The sequence below is a fragment of the Quercus suber genome, unplaced genomic scaffold (assembly GCF_002906115.3).
Source record: "Quercus suber isolate HL8 unplaced genomic scaffold, Cork oak 2.0 scaffold_700, whole genome shotgun sequence".
Taxonomy (NCBI): Eukaryota; Viridiplantae; Streptophyta; class Magnoliopsida; order Fagales; family Fagaceae; genus Quercus; species Quercus suber.
The window spans coordinates 78,729-96,013 of NW_027070141.1; the positions used below are offsets into that span (position 1 = coordinate 78,729).

Genomic DNA, 17,285 nt, shown 5'->3' on the forward strand with positions numbered 1-17,285 from the left:
CCTCTCACGTGCCTGCCTTTCGCGGCTTGCCAGTCGTGACCCACCCGCGAGTCCTAGCCGCGAGACTCTGTTTTTCTTGCACACTCTTGAACTTTTCTTCACATCTTCTCACACACTACCCTTACAATTTTCCCACCTAAATACAGGGTTGCTAAGTGTTAAATTACAAGCAAATTGGTCACGGAATAAAGCCAATTAAATGGTTGATAAAATTCAACCTTACATACGTACAGAAAAAGGAGAGTATCATTACAGTCCTACTAAGAAATATTTTGAGCTTTCCTTTGACAAGGGATACGTAATGGATGTGCTAGACTCTTATTTAGATGATATAATAGACCGTTATCAGAGAATTCAAAAGAAGAAAAGGTGGTAAAGATTTATACCTGTAAAGAAAAAAATCGTGATCGTACGGTTTATCCTGAACAAGATCGTGATCGTAATGTAAATTGGAGTTATGTTAATCTTGAACATTCAGCTACGTTTGAGAAGTTGGCAATGAACCCAGAGCAGAAGGAGATGCTCAAGGATGATTTGGACAGGTTTCTTGGAGGGAAGGATTTATATAAGAAAGTTGGCAAGTCATGGAAGCGAGGGTATTTGCTTTATGGCCCACCGGGTACTGGTAAAACAAGCTTGATTGCTGCCATGGCTAATTACATCAAGTTTAATATCTATGATTTGAACCTCACCCCTGCACTTTCAAATGAAGACTTGAGAAGTATATTGCTCTCAACAACTGATCGCTCAATACTGGTAATCGAGGATGTAGATTGTTGTACAATGTTCAAAGATAAAGGGAAGAAGGTTTACACGGTTAGCATTCTTTATTCTCACAAAATTTAGTTGCAATTACTCCTATATGTGTATATATATATATATATATATATAGTCAACTATTATACACTTCAGACAGTTTTTCTGCGAATGGATTTAGTTGGATGTATATTGAGTCTTACATTTGATGTTTATTAGATTGAAATGGACTATAAATGAGTACAATGAGTTTCAATATAAACTATTTTTTCAATACAAAAAATTGTTATAATGATTTTAAGTGTGTGAGCGTCTTTTTGTTAGACTTGGCTATACTTTTAACGAGATATTTAGTTCATTGAGTCTAATTATTTTTTACCCTGATAGAAAATTTTTCCTGCTATTGGATGCATGTATTGTTGGGTTTGAGTCTGAGAATCAAATTAGTAGTATATTTTAACAGAGAAATAGAATAGAAATGGGAATAAAAGTTGCATACCAATCATATCTCTTAAACCCCTGGAAGTTAGAGTTTTGTGTATTGATTATAACTTTTAATGAGTACATATGCTATGCACTATGTCAACAACCATTACAATTATCATCCTAGCTGATACAAATGACATTATCTAATTATTTCATTTAATAGTATTTAGTTATTTTTTCAGTTCACGCAATTGGGTTTATTGAACATAATGGATGGATTATGGTCGAGCTGTGGAGATGAACGAATTATTGTGTTCACCACCAATCATAAGGACCGGCTTGATCCTGCTATATTGCGCCCAGGCCGCATGGATGTGCACGTGCACATGTCATATTGCACCATGGATGGGTTCAAGCTTTTGGCTTCTAATTATCTTAATATCAAAGCTGACCACCAACTCTATAGACAGATTGAAGGATTGTTGGAGAATGTAGAGGTTACCCCAGCTGAAATTGCAGAGGAACTTTTAAAGAGTGGTGGTACTGATGTTGTTCTCGGAGGACTTGTCAAATTTCTCGAGCAAAAAACAATTCAGAAAGCAAAGGCTGCAGAGTTGAAGGAACTTCTGAAGAGTGATGATAATACAGATGTTGATGTTGAAGGATTTGTGAAATTTCTTGAGCAGGAAAAACTTAAGAATGCAAAGGCTGCAGAGGCAGAGCAACTTTTGAAGATTCATCATACTTCTGTTGATGTTGATGTCAATGTTGAAGGACTTGTTAAACTTTTCAAGCAAAAAAAACTTGAGGATGCAAAGGAACAAAAAAAACTTGAGGATGCAAAGGCTGCAGAGGCAGTGCAAGTAAATATCCAAAAGAATCACAACTGATGGGTAATTTCAAAAGAGATGGTTCGTGTTCTCAAGGAATTAGTAATGTTCCCAAGCCATTCTAGCACTTGTCAAATCGCATTTAAGTTTTTCATCTGGGTAACCATGAGTGACTCCCTGCTGGTGGTGATCCTTATTTGTTCCTCCCCTCATTTCTGTGTTTTTCTTCTCTTTGTGAAATAATATGCATCGTGTCAATGTGTGGGTTTGCACTGCTGTGAATCTGATTATGTACTTGTGCAAATTGTGTGACCATGCATGTGTGTGAGATTTTGGTGATTTAGAAAAGAATTACATGTTTGTTGAATGGATATTTTGCATTAAGCTTTTTATGTGTGCTGCTATATGGCTCTGATCAATTTACTTTTATTGCTGGTAATGTTGACTCACTCTTCTTGTGTAACAACCCTCCCCTCTCTCATCTAGTTACAGTCCTACCATTGAATGTTCATAATTAATTAGTATTTAATCATTTAATGCTTTGGTGAGAAAGTATATAGAAGTCTTTGGAGGTTATTTTCTGTTCTTTGAAAAAAACTACATGCAAGTCAAAGATGTAAATCAGTGTTATTTGATAACTGTACTTCGAGAGAATAGGAACTAATCGCATAATATATTGTGATATGACTCTTTCCCTTTCACTTCTCCCTTCTTTTGTCTTTTATTTGTTTGATGATCCTGAAGTTATAAAAAAAAAAAAAAAAAATTAAAAATTGGTGGTTTTTTGTAATATAATAACTTAATTTCTTTCATGTTCACACTGGCATTACTCAAATATGTAAAGTAAGATTAGAATTCAAATTCTTTTTGTCTGTAGACTTTACAGTATCAATGGATGTCATGTCAAAAAAGGCAACACATGCCACGTCTTTTTCAATGTTCCATTTGGATTATAGTTTTTGGAAGTGCTCTTCACTAATGAAATGCATACCATTTACAACCACTGATGCCAATGGGCTACTCAAATTCAATATGGACTCTACTCTTTGGGCTCATATTGGGAACAAGGGAGACAACCAAATGCGAATGCTAATCTAATATTGTTACTGAAAACAAAGCAATGGATGAAGGGTAACATTAATTGGGGCAATATACCTCTCGTGTTGCCATGCTCGATCAACGCATGTTGAAATTGATTTTCACTTTAGTTTGAGTCATGATAAGGCTCATCTTTTACTTTTCTTCCTTTCTTGGGTTCAGTTGGGATCAATTAGTAAACATTTTTTTCCAAGTGCTTATCTTTGTCCAGATTTGTACTTTTACAGACCAAGATCAATGTTGTTCCAATACAGTTGGCTTGAAGGATAATGACTATTAAATAATGCAAAATAATAAGAAATTGCAACCATGATAGCTCTTGTGGTCGATATTGGCTTTTGTGTAGATTAGATGCCTTAGGGCTGTAAATGAATCAAGCTGTTCATGAACAACTCAGGCTTGGCTCGATAAAAAACTCGTTCATGTTCGTTTGTTTACAAATAAGCCAAGTTTGAGCCTTAGTTTTAGTCTTGTTTAATAAACAAGCCGAGCTCAAGCAAAAAATTGTTCGTGAACAATAGAGTTTGATACAAAACATGTCGAGCTTAACCTCGTTTATAGCTTGATATATGTTTACTAAATAAACTTATTATTATGACATTACAATAGTTTGATATATGTTTACTAAATAAACTTATTATTATGACATTACACATATGTTTTGGAATGTTAATTTATTTAGATTTGTGAAAATTATAATTGTACGAATGACAAATGTGGATGTAAAAATTGTATTTTGAACAGTTACTCAAGCTATAGACAATAAATGATGATGGATGGATTTAATTATGTAAATTGTAATTTGAACAAATTCTAATCACGGGTGTTAGAAGCATGATAAAATGAGTATATATATATATATATATATATGTATATTTGTTTACTTGATTTTTGGTGATATAAGCATTTGATGATGTAATTTTTTTGGATCCCAAATTAAAAAACCTGACTTGAGCTTGAGTTTGAGCTTGATATTAAACTCGAGCTTGGTTTGACTAATTAATCAAACCAAGCCAAGCCGAACTCAAGCTTTTTGGCATTCTCACAAGTTCAAGTTCAAACATTGTTTTTAGGCTTGTCTCAAGCTTAAGCCAAGTTTGAGCATTTGATTTTTATTGACGAGTCAAGCTCAAACATACATTACTCAGCAAAACTTGGCTCGTTTACAGCCCTAGATGCCTAGAATTGATATAGATGTTGCTATAGTATTTGTTGAAATTCTTGGGACAATGAATGCAATAAAATTTTGATAAGAAAGGTGAATGATCTCCAAAGTACATTAGAGTGGAGAATGTATTCTTGTAGGGAGGTTAATTTATATGTAATATGAAACTGTATAGATTTGTTGCAAAACTAAATATGGATTTTGCCTTCGAACCTGTTAAACTGACAAAGGTTATTAGAATCCTTTGCATATAGTTTTCCCATTGTTTTGAATTTTCTAAATAAATAAAAAAAAAATTATTGTCTTTATTTTTATTACCTACACTTTTTTTTTTTCTCTTTTAGTTTATTCTTGCTGGGTTACTTAGGCTCTTATTGAACTTTGATTAACTATAAGAGTAATAATATGAAAAAAAAATTAAATAAAAAAAAAAGCAAAGGAAAAAGAAAATATTGTTTAGTCACGTGGGGCACACAAAAACAAAACAAAGAAAATAAAATTACAGAGAAAGAATAGAAGGAAGGACAACACAACACACAAAAATAATAACATTGATCCAAAGTTCAAACGGACTCCTAGTAGTACTAGGAGCCGAAGTTTGTTTTTGTTTAGGATTAGGAAATCAGTTCTAAGCTGACCTTTCTCTCTTATCTTTTTCTTTTTTTTAGCACCACCTTTCTCTTACATACACACACACATATATATATATATCATATACTATATACTATATACTATATACTATATACTATATAATAAAATTTAGGCTTAGAAGCCTTGGTTACTGCAAGTGGCTTTACTAAATTGTAGAAATTTTGTTAGATTTTTTTAAAAATTAAATACAAATTTTTTGTCCTTATTTTCTTCTCCTATAATTTCTAAGTTGATAAAATTTTAATTTGATTACAATTCAAATTCTTCATCTAATCCTTTTATCATTAATTTATCTATAATTTCTAAGTTACTAAAAATCTTAATATTACCATCCAAATTCTTTACTATTTATTTTTACTTAAATTATATTACTACACAAGTATACAGTTCATTAGAAAAGAAAGAAAAAAGAAAAAGAAAAAAAAGCAACAACCCAAGTTCGTTATATATTCATACTGATTTATCAAACTATTTTTTGGATAAAGTAAAAAAAAAAAGAAATTAACCAACCTTTTTTTGTATAAAGTAAAAAAAATTTGTAAAAACGTACGTAAATCAACTTTTCCTTATTTCTATTCGTTTGAACTTTTTGTATTCCACCTTTTTATGGGATAATAACAATTCATACTAATTAGAAATTTTAGTTCCAGTAGGATTTAAATTCTATATCAAGTGGAACTCTACCTATATATATTTGGAGTGAAGTATACTCCCATATTTAAATGCCTAAATCCTATGACAATTGACAATGCAAGTAAGCATTCTTTCTTCATTATTATTTTTTTTTTCATTTTGTTTAAATTAGTTTTTTAACTTCAAAAAAATTAATAAAAACTTCTCTCACGGTGTACTTAAATTCATGAATTTGGCTCATTTGTTCTCTTCTACAATAATTGGTTTAGGATTTCATTACATACTCACACTTAATCTCTCAAAGTGATAGATGAAGCAAATAGGTACATTCTTTGTTCTTTTTCTACATTTATATCTTAATTTATGATTTGTATTAGTTTCTTAATTTTAGAATATGAATAATTTTGATTATATCCTAATATGAAATTTAAATTATTATTTATAGGTTTTTAGTTGTGTTATATTCTTCTAAAAAAAATCGTGTTATGTTTATATGTGCATAATGTATACATATTGCTAGAGAATGTCTCCCTAATAATTTGAAACTAGGTTTGTGTGGGACCGGAGGGTCCAAAGATACTTATCCACATATGTATCGGGCCCGAGGGCCAAACCGAGAACGAGGACATGTCTGAGGACAAACACGTGGTGTCATAGAGACCATAGTTGTAGGTGAAGAAGACAGTGTTGATCGTAACAGTCCAAGAAACTACACCAAGGACGAACCCTTCCTTGATTAACCAAGGCTGAGGTACGAAGAAGTGTTTTACCAACAAAGGCAACCTTCCATATCATTCCATATGAGAAGATAAGTACTACAGGTGAATAGGACAGAACGTGATCATGTAGTATCTCCAGGAAAAGCTGCTACCTCCACATTAAATGCACTGCAGTTAACTCTCTAGCGGCATTAATATGGAGGTGATACCTGAACAGTGTGTTTCAGCCTTACAGTTACTGCATCTTGACTTAAAGGATGGGCTCACGGGACAAGTATCAACATCAACCTTCTGGCATGCATGTGTAAGGTGGGAAGGAAAATCAAGGAGAGTATAAAAGAAGATGGTGGCAACAAGAATAGGGGGGAGGAGAATAGGAAGAAACACTGTAGCATTTAGGAACTAAACTTGTAACTTGATTTGAGAATAAAATACAAGAGCAGATCACCTCGGACCTTGCCGAGAACGATTTTTCTTCAATATAACCTTATTTCTTTTCATCCTCTTATCCTTTGAATCTATTCCAACGTTTGTTTGAGCAACTAAAACCCAGTTTTCTAACTCATTTCTCTACAAATTCATTGTTTTAAGCTTTTTGGGCCTAAGTCCACCCACGTAGTGGGCTGAGATCTTAAACCTGGTCCTTACAGTTTGAATTAACATTTTTTTTTTTTTTTTGTATTTAATTTCTTATTCTTTGTAAGGCATTCATTTTATTGCATGTGTTTTTTGATAAATTTTATGATAGTTATTTTTTTTTTTTTTTTGGAGGTTTTGATATGGTATTTCACTATGATTATCAATATTTATTTTAAGAGTTTTAATCAGTAATATATTCTTCCATGAATATAAATTAAAGAGAATTTTTTTTTTTTAGAATAAAAGAAATATAAATTGAAGAACCAAGCTGGTTGACTATTTGAAGTCACTTTGAAGAATAAAATTTGTAACTTTTTTGTGGGTTAAGATAATTAAACATTTTTATTATTTTAAAATAACAATTTCAAAATTATATATAAGAAAAAAAATATCTATTCATGATATAAACATATTTACCGATATATATATATATATATATATATATTAAAAGAGTCAATGAATAAGTTTGTATTTAGAATGCATAAGATGATTTAATTTTTTTTTTCTATATTATTTTTTGCCAATATCATGAAACAATATTTTTAAGCTTTGCTTTAAACTTATGTGGATTTGAATTTGTCATTAATTTTTTTGTAAAATTTTCATTATTTTAAATTTTTATTAATTTAGATTGTTCTTAATTATTGAATTGAGGTTTCCACTTAAATTTGATTTCAATTATTGTTTTGGATAGTTTTTAATTATTAAATTTAAGATTTTTCTATTTAAATATACGTTGGTGATTAATTGAGCCTTAAAGCTAATATGTGTGTGTGTGTGTGTGTGTGTTTGGGTTATTTAGAATACTAAGTATTTTAACACACAAGGAAGAAGAGAAAAGATCTAAAGAAACTAAGTAGTGTATATTAAGAGGGTCTAATTTTTGAATACACAATACAACTTTATAATACTTAAAAGTCATATATATGCATTTTATAATACCTTAGTTTCACACAAATATGCATTCATTATATTACTTAAAAGTAAAATATTCATTTATTTTTATTATCTATTCTATTATCAAATTTTAAGTAAATTAATAAAAAAAACTATTTACATAGGAATTTTGATTAAGCCATGCATCACACGGGCATAATGCTATTATATATATATAACCGAAACCACTGAAACTCCTACAATTTTTCATGTCAGCACAGTATTTCAATAAAATTATTTTTGTTTAGTCCAAATTTAACAAGGAGTGAAACTCTATCTTTCTAACAAGTTCAAATTAAACTCAAACTCAAACTCATCATTATCATTAATATTAATATTTAAATAAAATGATCATTTTATTTAAATAAAATTATTTTTGTTTGATTCAAACTTAACAAGGATTGAAACTCTATCTCTCTAACAAGTCTAACTAAAACTAAAACTCAAACTTATCATTATCATTTTTTAAAATATTTAAATAAATTATCATTTTATTTAAATAAAATTATTTTTGTTTAGTCCAAACTTAACAAGGAGTGAAACTCTATTTCTGTAACAAGTCTAACTAAAATTCAAACTCATCATTATCATTTTTTTAAACAAAATTATTTTTGTTTAATTCAAACTTAACAAGGAGTGAAACTTTATCTCTTTAACAAGTCAAATTTTAACTCAAACTCAAACTCAAACATTGATAATTTATTTCTAAATTTGTAAGGTTAATCATGAATACTATAAAAGTAAAGCAAACCGGCCCCAATATATATATATTTTTAAAGCCAAGTAGAGGTACGAGCTCTTCTTATATTATTTTCTTCTTCTCTATTTTGTTAAAAAAAAAAAAACTTATTTTATGGTTTTTCATGTATTTTTTAAAAAGTAATTTTTGTACATGAACCACCAAACTCTCTCTAGCCGTTTTTTACAAGATAAAAAAGCTTACAATAATTGAAATTATTCTTTTGAATGTAACTCATCTTTCTCTTATATTTCTCTATTCTGTAGTCATATATATTTTGTTTTATTTCAATAATTTCTAAGTCGTGAATCATCTGATTCTTTAATATATTTTGGTCTTTCAGAAGTTTTAATATCTGAATTTTTGAGTTATTTTTTTTTGCTATATCTAAAATTGTCTAACAAATTTTTTTGTAAGCCATTATAAGTTCAAGCAATGATGACTTCATCAAATTGTACTACAAATTGAAGTCATAAAAGCAAATTATGCAGTGGTGTAGTTTCTTAAATTTTTTATAAAATTATTTTTATCTACCTCACAAATAGGTAAGCTCTTGTGCATAGCAATAATCGACTAATGTATATATATATATATATATATATATATGACCCCAATAACCCACTCAGAGACTCACACAACAATAATCGAGTTGTGAAAAACAAAACCTAATATTATATATTAATTCCCTTCTAGTTTTTGTTGGTGCAGCTGTCATGGAATCCGAGGATTACCTGTACGACAGTGACGCCGAGGATACAACCTACAACGAAGACCACTACTATTACAGCGACAAAGAAGAAGAGAAAAAAATGCAGAACATAATTGTTGGTGATGGTGACGATGAGTCAATAAGTAACAAGAAGGCAAAGCAAAGTTACGTTTTATTGAAAGAATCAGATATTCAACAACGTCAAGAGAACGAGATGACCGAGGTATCCAATGTTTTCATATCAAAAGCTGCCACGACAGTGCTTCTCCTTCATTACAACTGGAGAGTGTGAGACGTTCAGGATGAATGGTTTGCTGATGAAGAGAGAATTAGGAAAAAAACTAGGTTTGTTTGGAAAACCGGTTTTCTTGCTGCCCAAGGAACTTAGAAAAGTTGAACTAACTTGTTCTATATGTTAAGAGAATTTCCGTGCCTCTATGAGGGTTTGGGTTAGTTGCAGTCATCCCTTTTGTAGGGATTGTTGGGAGAAGTATGTGAGTGTGGCAATTGAGGATGGGGTTGAATGTTTGACATTGAGATGTCCCGAACCGCGCGTAGTGGATCATGATTCAATTGATAAGGTCTTATATTGAGAGTAATAAGAAGTATAAGTGGTGTCCAGGTGCAGATTGTGAGTATGCGATAGAGTTGTGTGAAGGAGGTAATGATGAGTACTATGATGTTTGTTGCCATTGTAACAATGGGTTTTGTTGGAATTGTATGGATGATGCGCATAGGCCAGTGGATTGTGAGACTCTGGCTAAGTGGCAATTGAAGAATAGTTCTGAGGCCCCGAATACATCATGGTTGCTAGTCAATACAAAGCCATGTCCAAAGTGTGGAAAAGCCATTGAGAAGAACCAAGGGTGCATGCACATGACATGCATGAAACCTTGTAGACATGAGTTTTGTTGGCTGTGCCTTGGACCATGGAAGGAGCATGGTGAGACATCAGGTGGGTACTATGCTTGTAATACATTCCAGAGGAATAAGGAAGAGGGAATGTATAATGAGGCTGAAGATATCAGTGAAAGATCTAAGAAGCATTTGGAAAAGTATACTCATTATTATGAGAGATGGGCAGGCAATGAATCATCAAGGCAACAAGCTGTTTAGGATTTAAAGCAAATGCAAGAGAACTACATGGGAAGACTTAGTGACATACAGTGGGCAACTGAGGCTGAGCTTAAGTTCATTACATAGGCTTAATTGCGGACAATTGAATGTAGGAGAGTGCTTAAGTGGACATATGCATATGGGTATTACCTCCCTGAGGATGGAAACAAGAAAGCAAAATCAAAAAGGGGGTTCTTTGAGTACTTGCAAGGTGAGGCAGAGTCTAATTTGGAAAGGCCTCATCATTGTACAGAGAAGGATATGCATGACTACCTCAACAAAAAGTGTTCAGACAAAGAATTCAACAATTTCAGAGCAAAGCTATCTGAGCTTACCACAGTGACAAGGAATTACTTTGAGAATCTGGTTAAGGCATTGGAGAATGGCCTAGAAGATACTAGCTCTCAAGAGGCTTGCAGCTCGATAAGGAGTAGGAAACCAAGAAAGGGGGAAAGGACTAAGGGTAAGAGGAGAACTTGGTCAAAAATATCAAATAGAATGTTTCTTTGAACGAAGAATTCCATAGTAAAAAACAGTACTAAGCAATTTTCGTATGACTTTAAATATATGTTAAGTATTTTTTGTGCTTTTGAGCACATTCTAGATTGATTTATTGTTGTTTTTATTATATATTTATCATTTTTGTGTCATCTGTAGTGTAACTTGTCTTATATCACTTGATTATTATGTTCAAGACCATTGGCATTGCTAGATAAGTTTTCAATTTTCACATCTTGATCATATACAAAGTGAACTTACGGAATGGGCATTCGTCCTTTTTTAGTTACCTTAAATTCTATATTTGCTTGATATTTGTATAGGAAGTTGAATATTGTTCTTCTTTCTTTTCAAAATATATATACAATTTAAACATATATAACTGGAAACTCTACCAAAAAAACAGTTGAGACTGTTAAACAAATACACATAAATGTGGCTTTGTCAAAATCCTTTAATAGTATAGGTTGAAAGTCAGATCACTGCACACCCTTGGTCCGGTGGTCACTCCACTAGTATAAATGCTTGTGGAATGTGGGGGGTCAGGGCTGGAGTTCAAGTCTTTAGGAGGGAGTTTCTCACACATATACACTTAAATTAGCTGTAGGATGTACTTCATAAAATAATGCTGTGAAAGACAAGTCTTTACTTAGCTTATTTATTTGGAACAATGAAATAAGATGCAAGCAAAGCATTAAAATGCATGATTGATTACACCCTCTTGGTTGTGAGATTGTGTTAGAATTCGCTTAAACCTTCATTTTGACAGAATTACCGATCTGGAATAACACTCAAATCAACAAACTTGGCATAAAATGACTTGTATGTTGTGTATACACAGAAGCAATATTCTGGATGATGTTGCAACATTGGCAGAAAATTGGGTTTATCAAGGAGGAAGTATATTGCTTTAATTCCATAATTTTACTGCCACATCTGTAACAATACCTAGTAGACCAGTTGTGCAACGTTCTTATGATAACTTCTACAGCAAAGTTGGAACATACATATGGACAGAACCAGAAACAGGTTTTGGAGACATCTGAACAAAAGATAAAGGAAGAAGAATAAAGAAATATCTTTAAGATACCCTCATCATTATTATTGCAGTATAATACAGAGTCCAAAAACAGGCAAAAACAGAACCAAAAAACAAAAAATAATTAAAAAAAAAAAAAAAAAAAAAGGAATCTTACACGAAAAAAAAAAAAAAAAAAAAAAAAATCTAATTATAAAAGAAAAAGGAATCTTACATGTTGAATGAGATTACAGAGACTAATATGCTGACTGTGCTGGATATGAAATCCCTTTCTTTATGTATGGCTTTTAATACTCTCGCAATCCAAAAGTCAGATTGTAAACTGACTTGTCCGGCCTCTCTACAGTCTCTGAAGCTTCTTTAATCATCATCTTAAGTCTAAACCAAGAAAATTCAAATTGTTTGTTTCATACCAATGTGACACATACAGGCCTTTCTCAGCTTTCAACTGGCTTTCCAACCAATCTATTCCCATCTTTTCTTTAAGGAGCTATGCCTAGAACTTGAGGGATAGCTGGCTTAGGCTTCTTTATTTTTTCCACCAACACAGGTAAATGGAAACAAACCAAATTTTAAAAACAGGTACATGGAAACAAAACACAATTAGTGAAGACAGAAAATGCTCTAAACCACAAACTATATTTTTGAAACCAGTTTGAATTTGAAATGAGTAATTACAAAAGCATCAGTATGTAGATTTTCAATTTTCCTTTGTTTCTATATGTCTTTAGTACCAACCTGCATTTAACATATGGCACAATCTTGTAGTCGTTTGATTTAGAAAGCATTTATTCTATTGCAATGATCATTATAACTTATTCAACAGATTTTAACACCTTTAAATTTAAAACAACAAAATTAAACAACAATTAATTTGCATTTGTCAAATGACTACACTACAACATTCAAGCTTCAACTACAGAACGGTGATTAAGGATAAACCATCTAAATCTAAGAAACAAAGCAAAAACCATTAAAGAAAAAGAAAAAAAACTAAAAGGTCTGCCACCATACCCTAACCCAAATTCCTTTATCAACACAAAATCCTCCAATCAAAGCATGCTCACCATCAAAGAGTCCCACACATTTGAGGGAGACTATCAAACCAACACCAAAAAACCCTTTCAATTATATCTCCACCTTTTTTGCTTCTTGGTGTTGTAGATGTCTTCTATCATGCTTTGCTTTTCTCATCATTCAACCTTAATTAAAACCAATAACCAAAATAACTAAATTAAAAAAATTAACCCAAAATAACAAAACCTAAATGTCATGACTATAGCCTCACTTCCATTGCCATAGCTTCAATCCGTTCCACCTGAAATATGTCATCTATTCTATCACGCATAGCTGCAATAAGATTACCCTCAGAGTAGCAAATTAGCTATCCCAATTCCACTTTCAGTTTATACTACCCCAAAAGATGGTGGAACACAACCTACACCAGGCTGAGATTGTACCTCTACCTGCTGAGCCTGATTTGGAACTAAGTTATTGAATGGTAACTCAACTGAAGATTTCACCTGATCTGGCATTTCCCCACACCCCACATGTAGCCAACTATTTCTGTTTTTCCAGATTGCCCAACAAATGCATAAGAATTTCTCCATTTCACTTGTTGAGCAGTGCTGAAAAACGTTAATAAAAGCCTCTACCCCATACCATTATTAGCCGATGGAATATCATGATTGAAAGAAATATTTTCCCAAACTTCTGTTGCATGTAAACACTGAAATAGAGCATGATAAGTAGTCTTCACTTCCTGGCATAGTGAACAAAATGGGTCCATGCTATATTAACAGACAAGAAGAGATAGTTTTTAGTGGAGCTAGTCGCTAACCCGTGCAATGCACAGAAAAATTTTGAATGTATTGTTTTACTAATTTCTTCCCAATGCAATTATTGAAATAAAGTTGCAACATTTTCAAAGTGATCAAACATCTTTTCTATTTCAGCACTTTTGCTGTATCCAAATAGAGAATAACACTAAAAAATAATTAAACCATTTCAAAGCCTATAATTCTCAGAGTTAAACATAAGAATAGAGTATTTTAGAAGACTACCTTTTGTGATCTACTCTCCACATCTTTGCAAAATTGAACCACCAAGTCAGAGTCCTGCAGCAGGACAAAAATAAAATATAAAACCGTCCAGATTTGAAAATCTATGAACTGCTTATTCAGATATACGTAAGACATTTGGACTTTATAGATCATTAGTTTTATATAAGGACATTACCTTCCTTTCATATATACAATCAAAATACATGAACACGCCAAGCAATAAGTTTTAATGGGTCTAAACTTTAAACAATGAAAAACCATCTCCCAAAGCATTGCCGCCAAACGATGCAAACTTCCTCTTTCAAGGTTTGTAAGCCACTAAGAGCTTATCTATTGATGTAACTCCTGCTTTGCCAGTTGGATTTAAGAATGCTGACTGTGGCATCTAAGAGTGTGTAGGAAATGGAATCCCTAAAGCCGAAGGATGAATTTTGTTGGCTTGTGAGTGATTTTTGAGAAACCTGAAAGCACAATAACTCATCAGAACAAAATAAATAAATAAATAACTAAATATCATAGATAAAAAAAAAAAAAAAAGAAAAAAAAAAAAAAAGAAAAAAAAAAGGTTTAAGTCATATGGACTTACCCCTCCATGTGCAAGAGCAATGGCCATGGAGACATATAACTTTTCATTAAGCAATACCTATCAGGTTTGCAGCAAATACAAGAAATTTCATTCAAAATGAAGCAAGAACCATCCAAAATTACAATGAAAGAAGTCCATAACTTAGAGACAAACAGCAGTACAAAAATGAGAAACCCCAGTGAATGGGCAGAGATGAACAAAATAAAAATAAAAAGGTAAGAGGAAAGTATCAAACCTTCGTGGTGGCATTGATAAACATCAACAATTGAAGGAGCAGACGACGGCATGCGACAAAGAAAAAATGAGCAACGAGCAATCTGACAATTTGTATGAATTTCAAGTAATAAAATTTATTCAGCAATCTAACAACTCTGATTAGCTAAGTTTGATTATACTTTTAGCAATATATTAAAAATAAATAAATAAATAAAAAGTATATCTTATCATTCGGCAATTTTGTAAATTATCAATAAATTTAAATTGATTGAGAATGGTTTAGAATAATATTATACCGTGATGTTATAGTTCATAATATAATATATTAAAATTGATAAGATGTTTATGGTTATTGTAAATCAAATAGAAGAATAATAGGAAACCAAAAATCCAATAAAAATTGCATAACCAAAAAAAGACAAAAAGAAAATCCAAACCAATGTAAAATGAAGTTAAGAAAAACACTATATATCAACTAAAACAAACCCAGAATTAAAACCAAATAGAAGAATCCCAAGAAACCAAAAATTCAATAAAAATTGCATACAAAAAAAAAGGGGGAAAAAGAAAATCTAATAACAAAAATTTCATGATTCTTCTTTGCCACAGATTTGACAACAAAGGAAGAATAAGGAAACGTGGAAATCTTCAAAGAAAAAAAAAATCTTAAATCCAGAGCAACCCACAGCTACAAACTAACAAAATTCCATAAACAATTAAAGCGGATATAGAGAGGGCAATATATAGAAATTAAGTAGAGTAAAAAACATGTTTTAGTTACCTCAAATTTTAGTTGTTAACATCTTCTGTTAGTAGGTCTCAATGGCAATATAAAATCTCTCAATATTAATATTGTGGGGATAAAAGCCCAAATTCATGTATTGGGCCTAAGGCCCTATTTGAAGACTAAAAGTTTGTCCGAAGAGAAATAGACGATTGAGAAATACCCCAGGTGGGGGAGATATACCTAGAAATGATCAAGGAACATAATCTGAAGAGAGCATCAGTAGTCCGAAGAGTGTGTTATCCTCGGATATAAAGAATCTCAGTTAAGCCAGTATCTAGGAGGTTTGAGTGACCTTCCTAGCGATTCCAATGATAAGGATAAACTTCAGGCATGTATGGAAATGATAAGAACAAAGAAATATCTAAAGGAAAAACTGCTACTACCGCATTAAATGCACTGCAGCAACTTTTCTTACCGCATTAATGTGGAGAAGATCTCTGAACAGTACAATCTCAAATACCGCCACTCATGGAGAGCCGACAAAGTTAACTGATGGGACGGGTACTCAAGTGAATATTTAGATGAAGACAAGTGGACGATTAAGATAGTCTAAAAGAATATTATATAAATGTGAGGGACCTCTTACAGGAAGGGGGGGAAAAAGTCTATGATAATTCTAAAAGTGATATATACAAAAGTTTGTCTCTTCGGACATGAATTCATTGAAGTTTCAAGTTTTTTCTTACACTAATTGATCAATAAAACCTATGTTGAACGTTGTTTCATTCACAACCAGCCCAGCTCTTTCACCCACTCTCTACAAATTCATTGTATTGGGTTTATTGGGCTCATACTCCAAATCTTTTGGACTTGGGCTACAAATCCGAACCCTACAATTGGCGCTGTCTGTGGGAAGAGCTTGGTCAGGAGTGAAAGTAACGATTGACAATGGCAAAACCAGGGCAATAACCAGTAAAATCTAGGGCATCCCAACATGCTGATCCTTTTCTGAACTTGGAGTAAAGACATGATCGTGAAGGTAGTATACACATTATGCAAACTGATCGAAGCCAGTCACAAGGTGGAAGTCACGTGTCTCATGCAGAAAAGAACAAAAACATGCAAATGGAGATTGACTAGTTGAAAAGGGAGTTGCGCCATGCAAAGAGGAGGCAGACTTCTTCTTACTCCGATGATAATTCTGACGATGAGCAGGACATCACCTATAAACAGAGATCTAGAACACCGGTTAGTGAGTCTTTTTCCTACAAAGAAGAGTACTATCATAAGCAGAACCTCGAAGTCCATCACGTAGAGGCGTGGGGAATGATGCTATGAGCAAGGCCTTGAATCAAATCTCTAGATCACCTTTTACACGCAGAATTGAAGATACGATACTCCCTCGGCGTTTTAATCAACCGACGTTCACTATCTATAATGATAAAATAGACCCCATGGAACACGTGAGCCACTTCAACCAGAGGATGGCTGTCCATTCTAAGGATGAAGCTCTGATGTGCAAAGTCTTCCCTTCCAGTTTGGGACCAGTTGCAATGAGATGGTTTGACAGCTTGAAAGAAAATTCTATTAGTTCATTCAAAGAACTCACTTAAGCATTTGGTTCCCATTTTGTCACCTGTTGGAGAGTCGCTCGGCCCTTAACTTCATTGCTATCCTTGAGCATGCAAGAAGATGATACTTTGAAAAGGTACTCAGATAGATACTGGGAAATGTTCAAT

General features: G+C 32.5%; 1 protein-coding gene, 1 long non-coding RNA gene and 2 pseudogenes across 2 annotated transcripts; 3 read left to right on the forward strand and 1 right to left on the reverse strand.

The window, feature by feature from the left end:
* The first annotated feature begins 230 nt into the window (after window positions 1-230).
* On the forward strand, window positions 231-846 carry LOC111990275 (AAA-ATPase At2g18193-like; annotated as a pseudogene).
* Window positions 847-1,429: 583 nt separating this feature from the next.
* Window positions 1,430-2,410, forward strand: LOC136061268 (protein HYPER-SENSITIVITY-RELATED 4-like). Its single transcript, XM_065766347.1, has one exon. It carries the CDS (start codon window positions 1,452-1,454, stop codon window positions 2,070-2,072), a length of 621 nt encoding a protein of 206 aa, XP_065622419.1. The 5' UTR covers window positions 1,430-1,451; the 3' UTR covers window positions 2,073-2,410.
* Window positions 2,411-9,305: 6,895 nt separating this feature from the next.
* LOC111990276 (probable E3 ubiquitin-protein ligase ARI8) lies at window positions 9,306-10,927 on the forward strand (annotated as a pseudogene).
* Window positions 10,928-12,442: 1,515 nt separating this feature from the next.
* LOC136064511 (uncharacterized) lies at window positions 12,443-14,992 on the reverse strand. The gene is made up of 5 exons (XR_010626135.1): window positions 14,839-14,992; window positions 14,604-14,660; window positions 14,193-14,478; window positions 14,018-14,071; window positions 12,443-12,481 (listed from the first exon to the last, which is right to left on the reverse strand). It is a non-coding gene; the product is annotated as an uncharacterized LOC136064511 (long non-coding RNA).
* Between the last annotated feature and the right edge of the window lie 2,293 nt (window positions 14,993-17,285).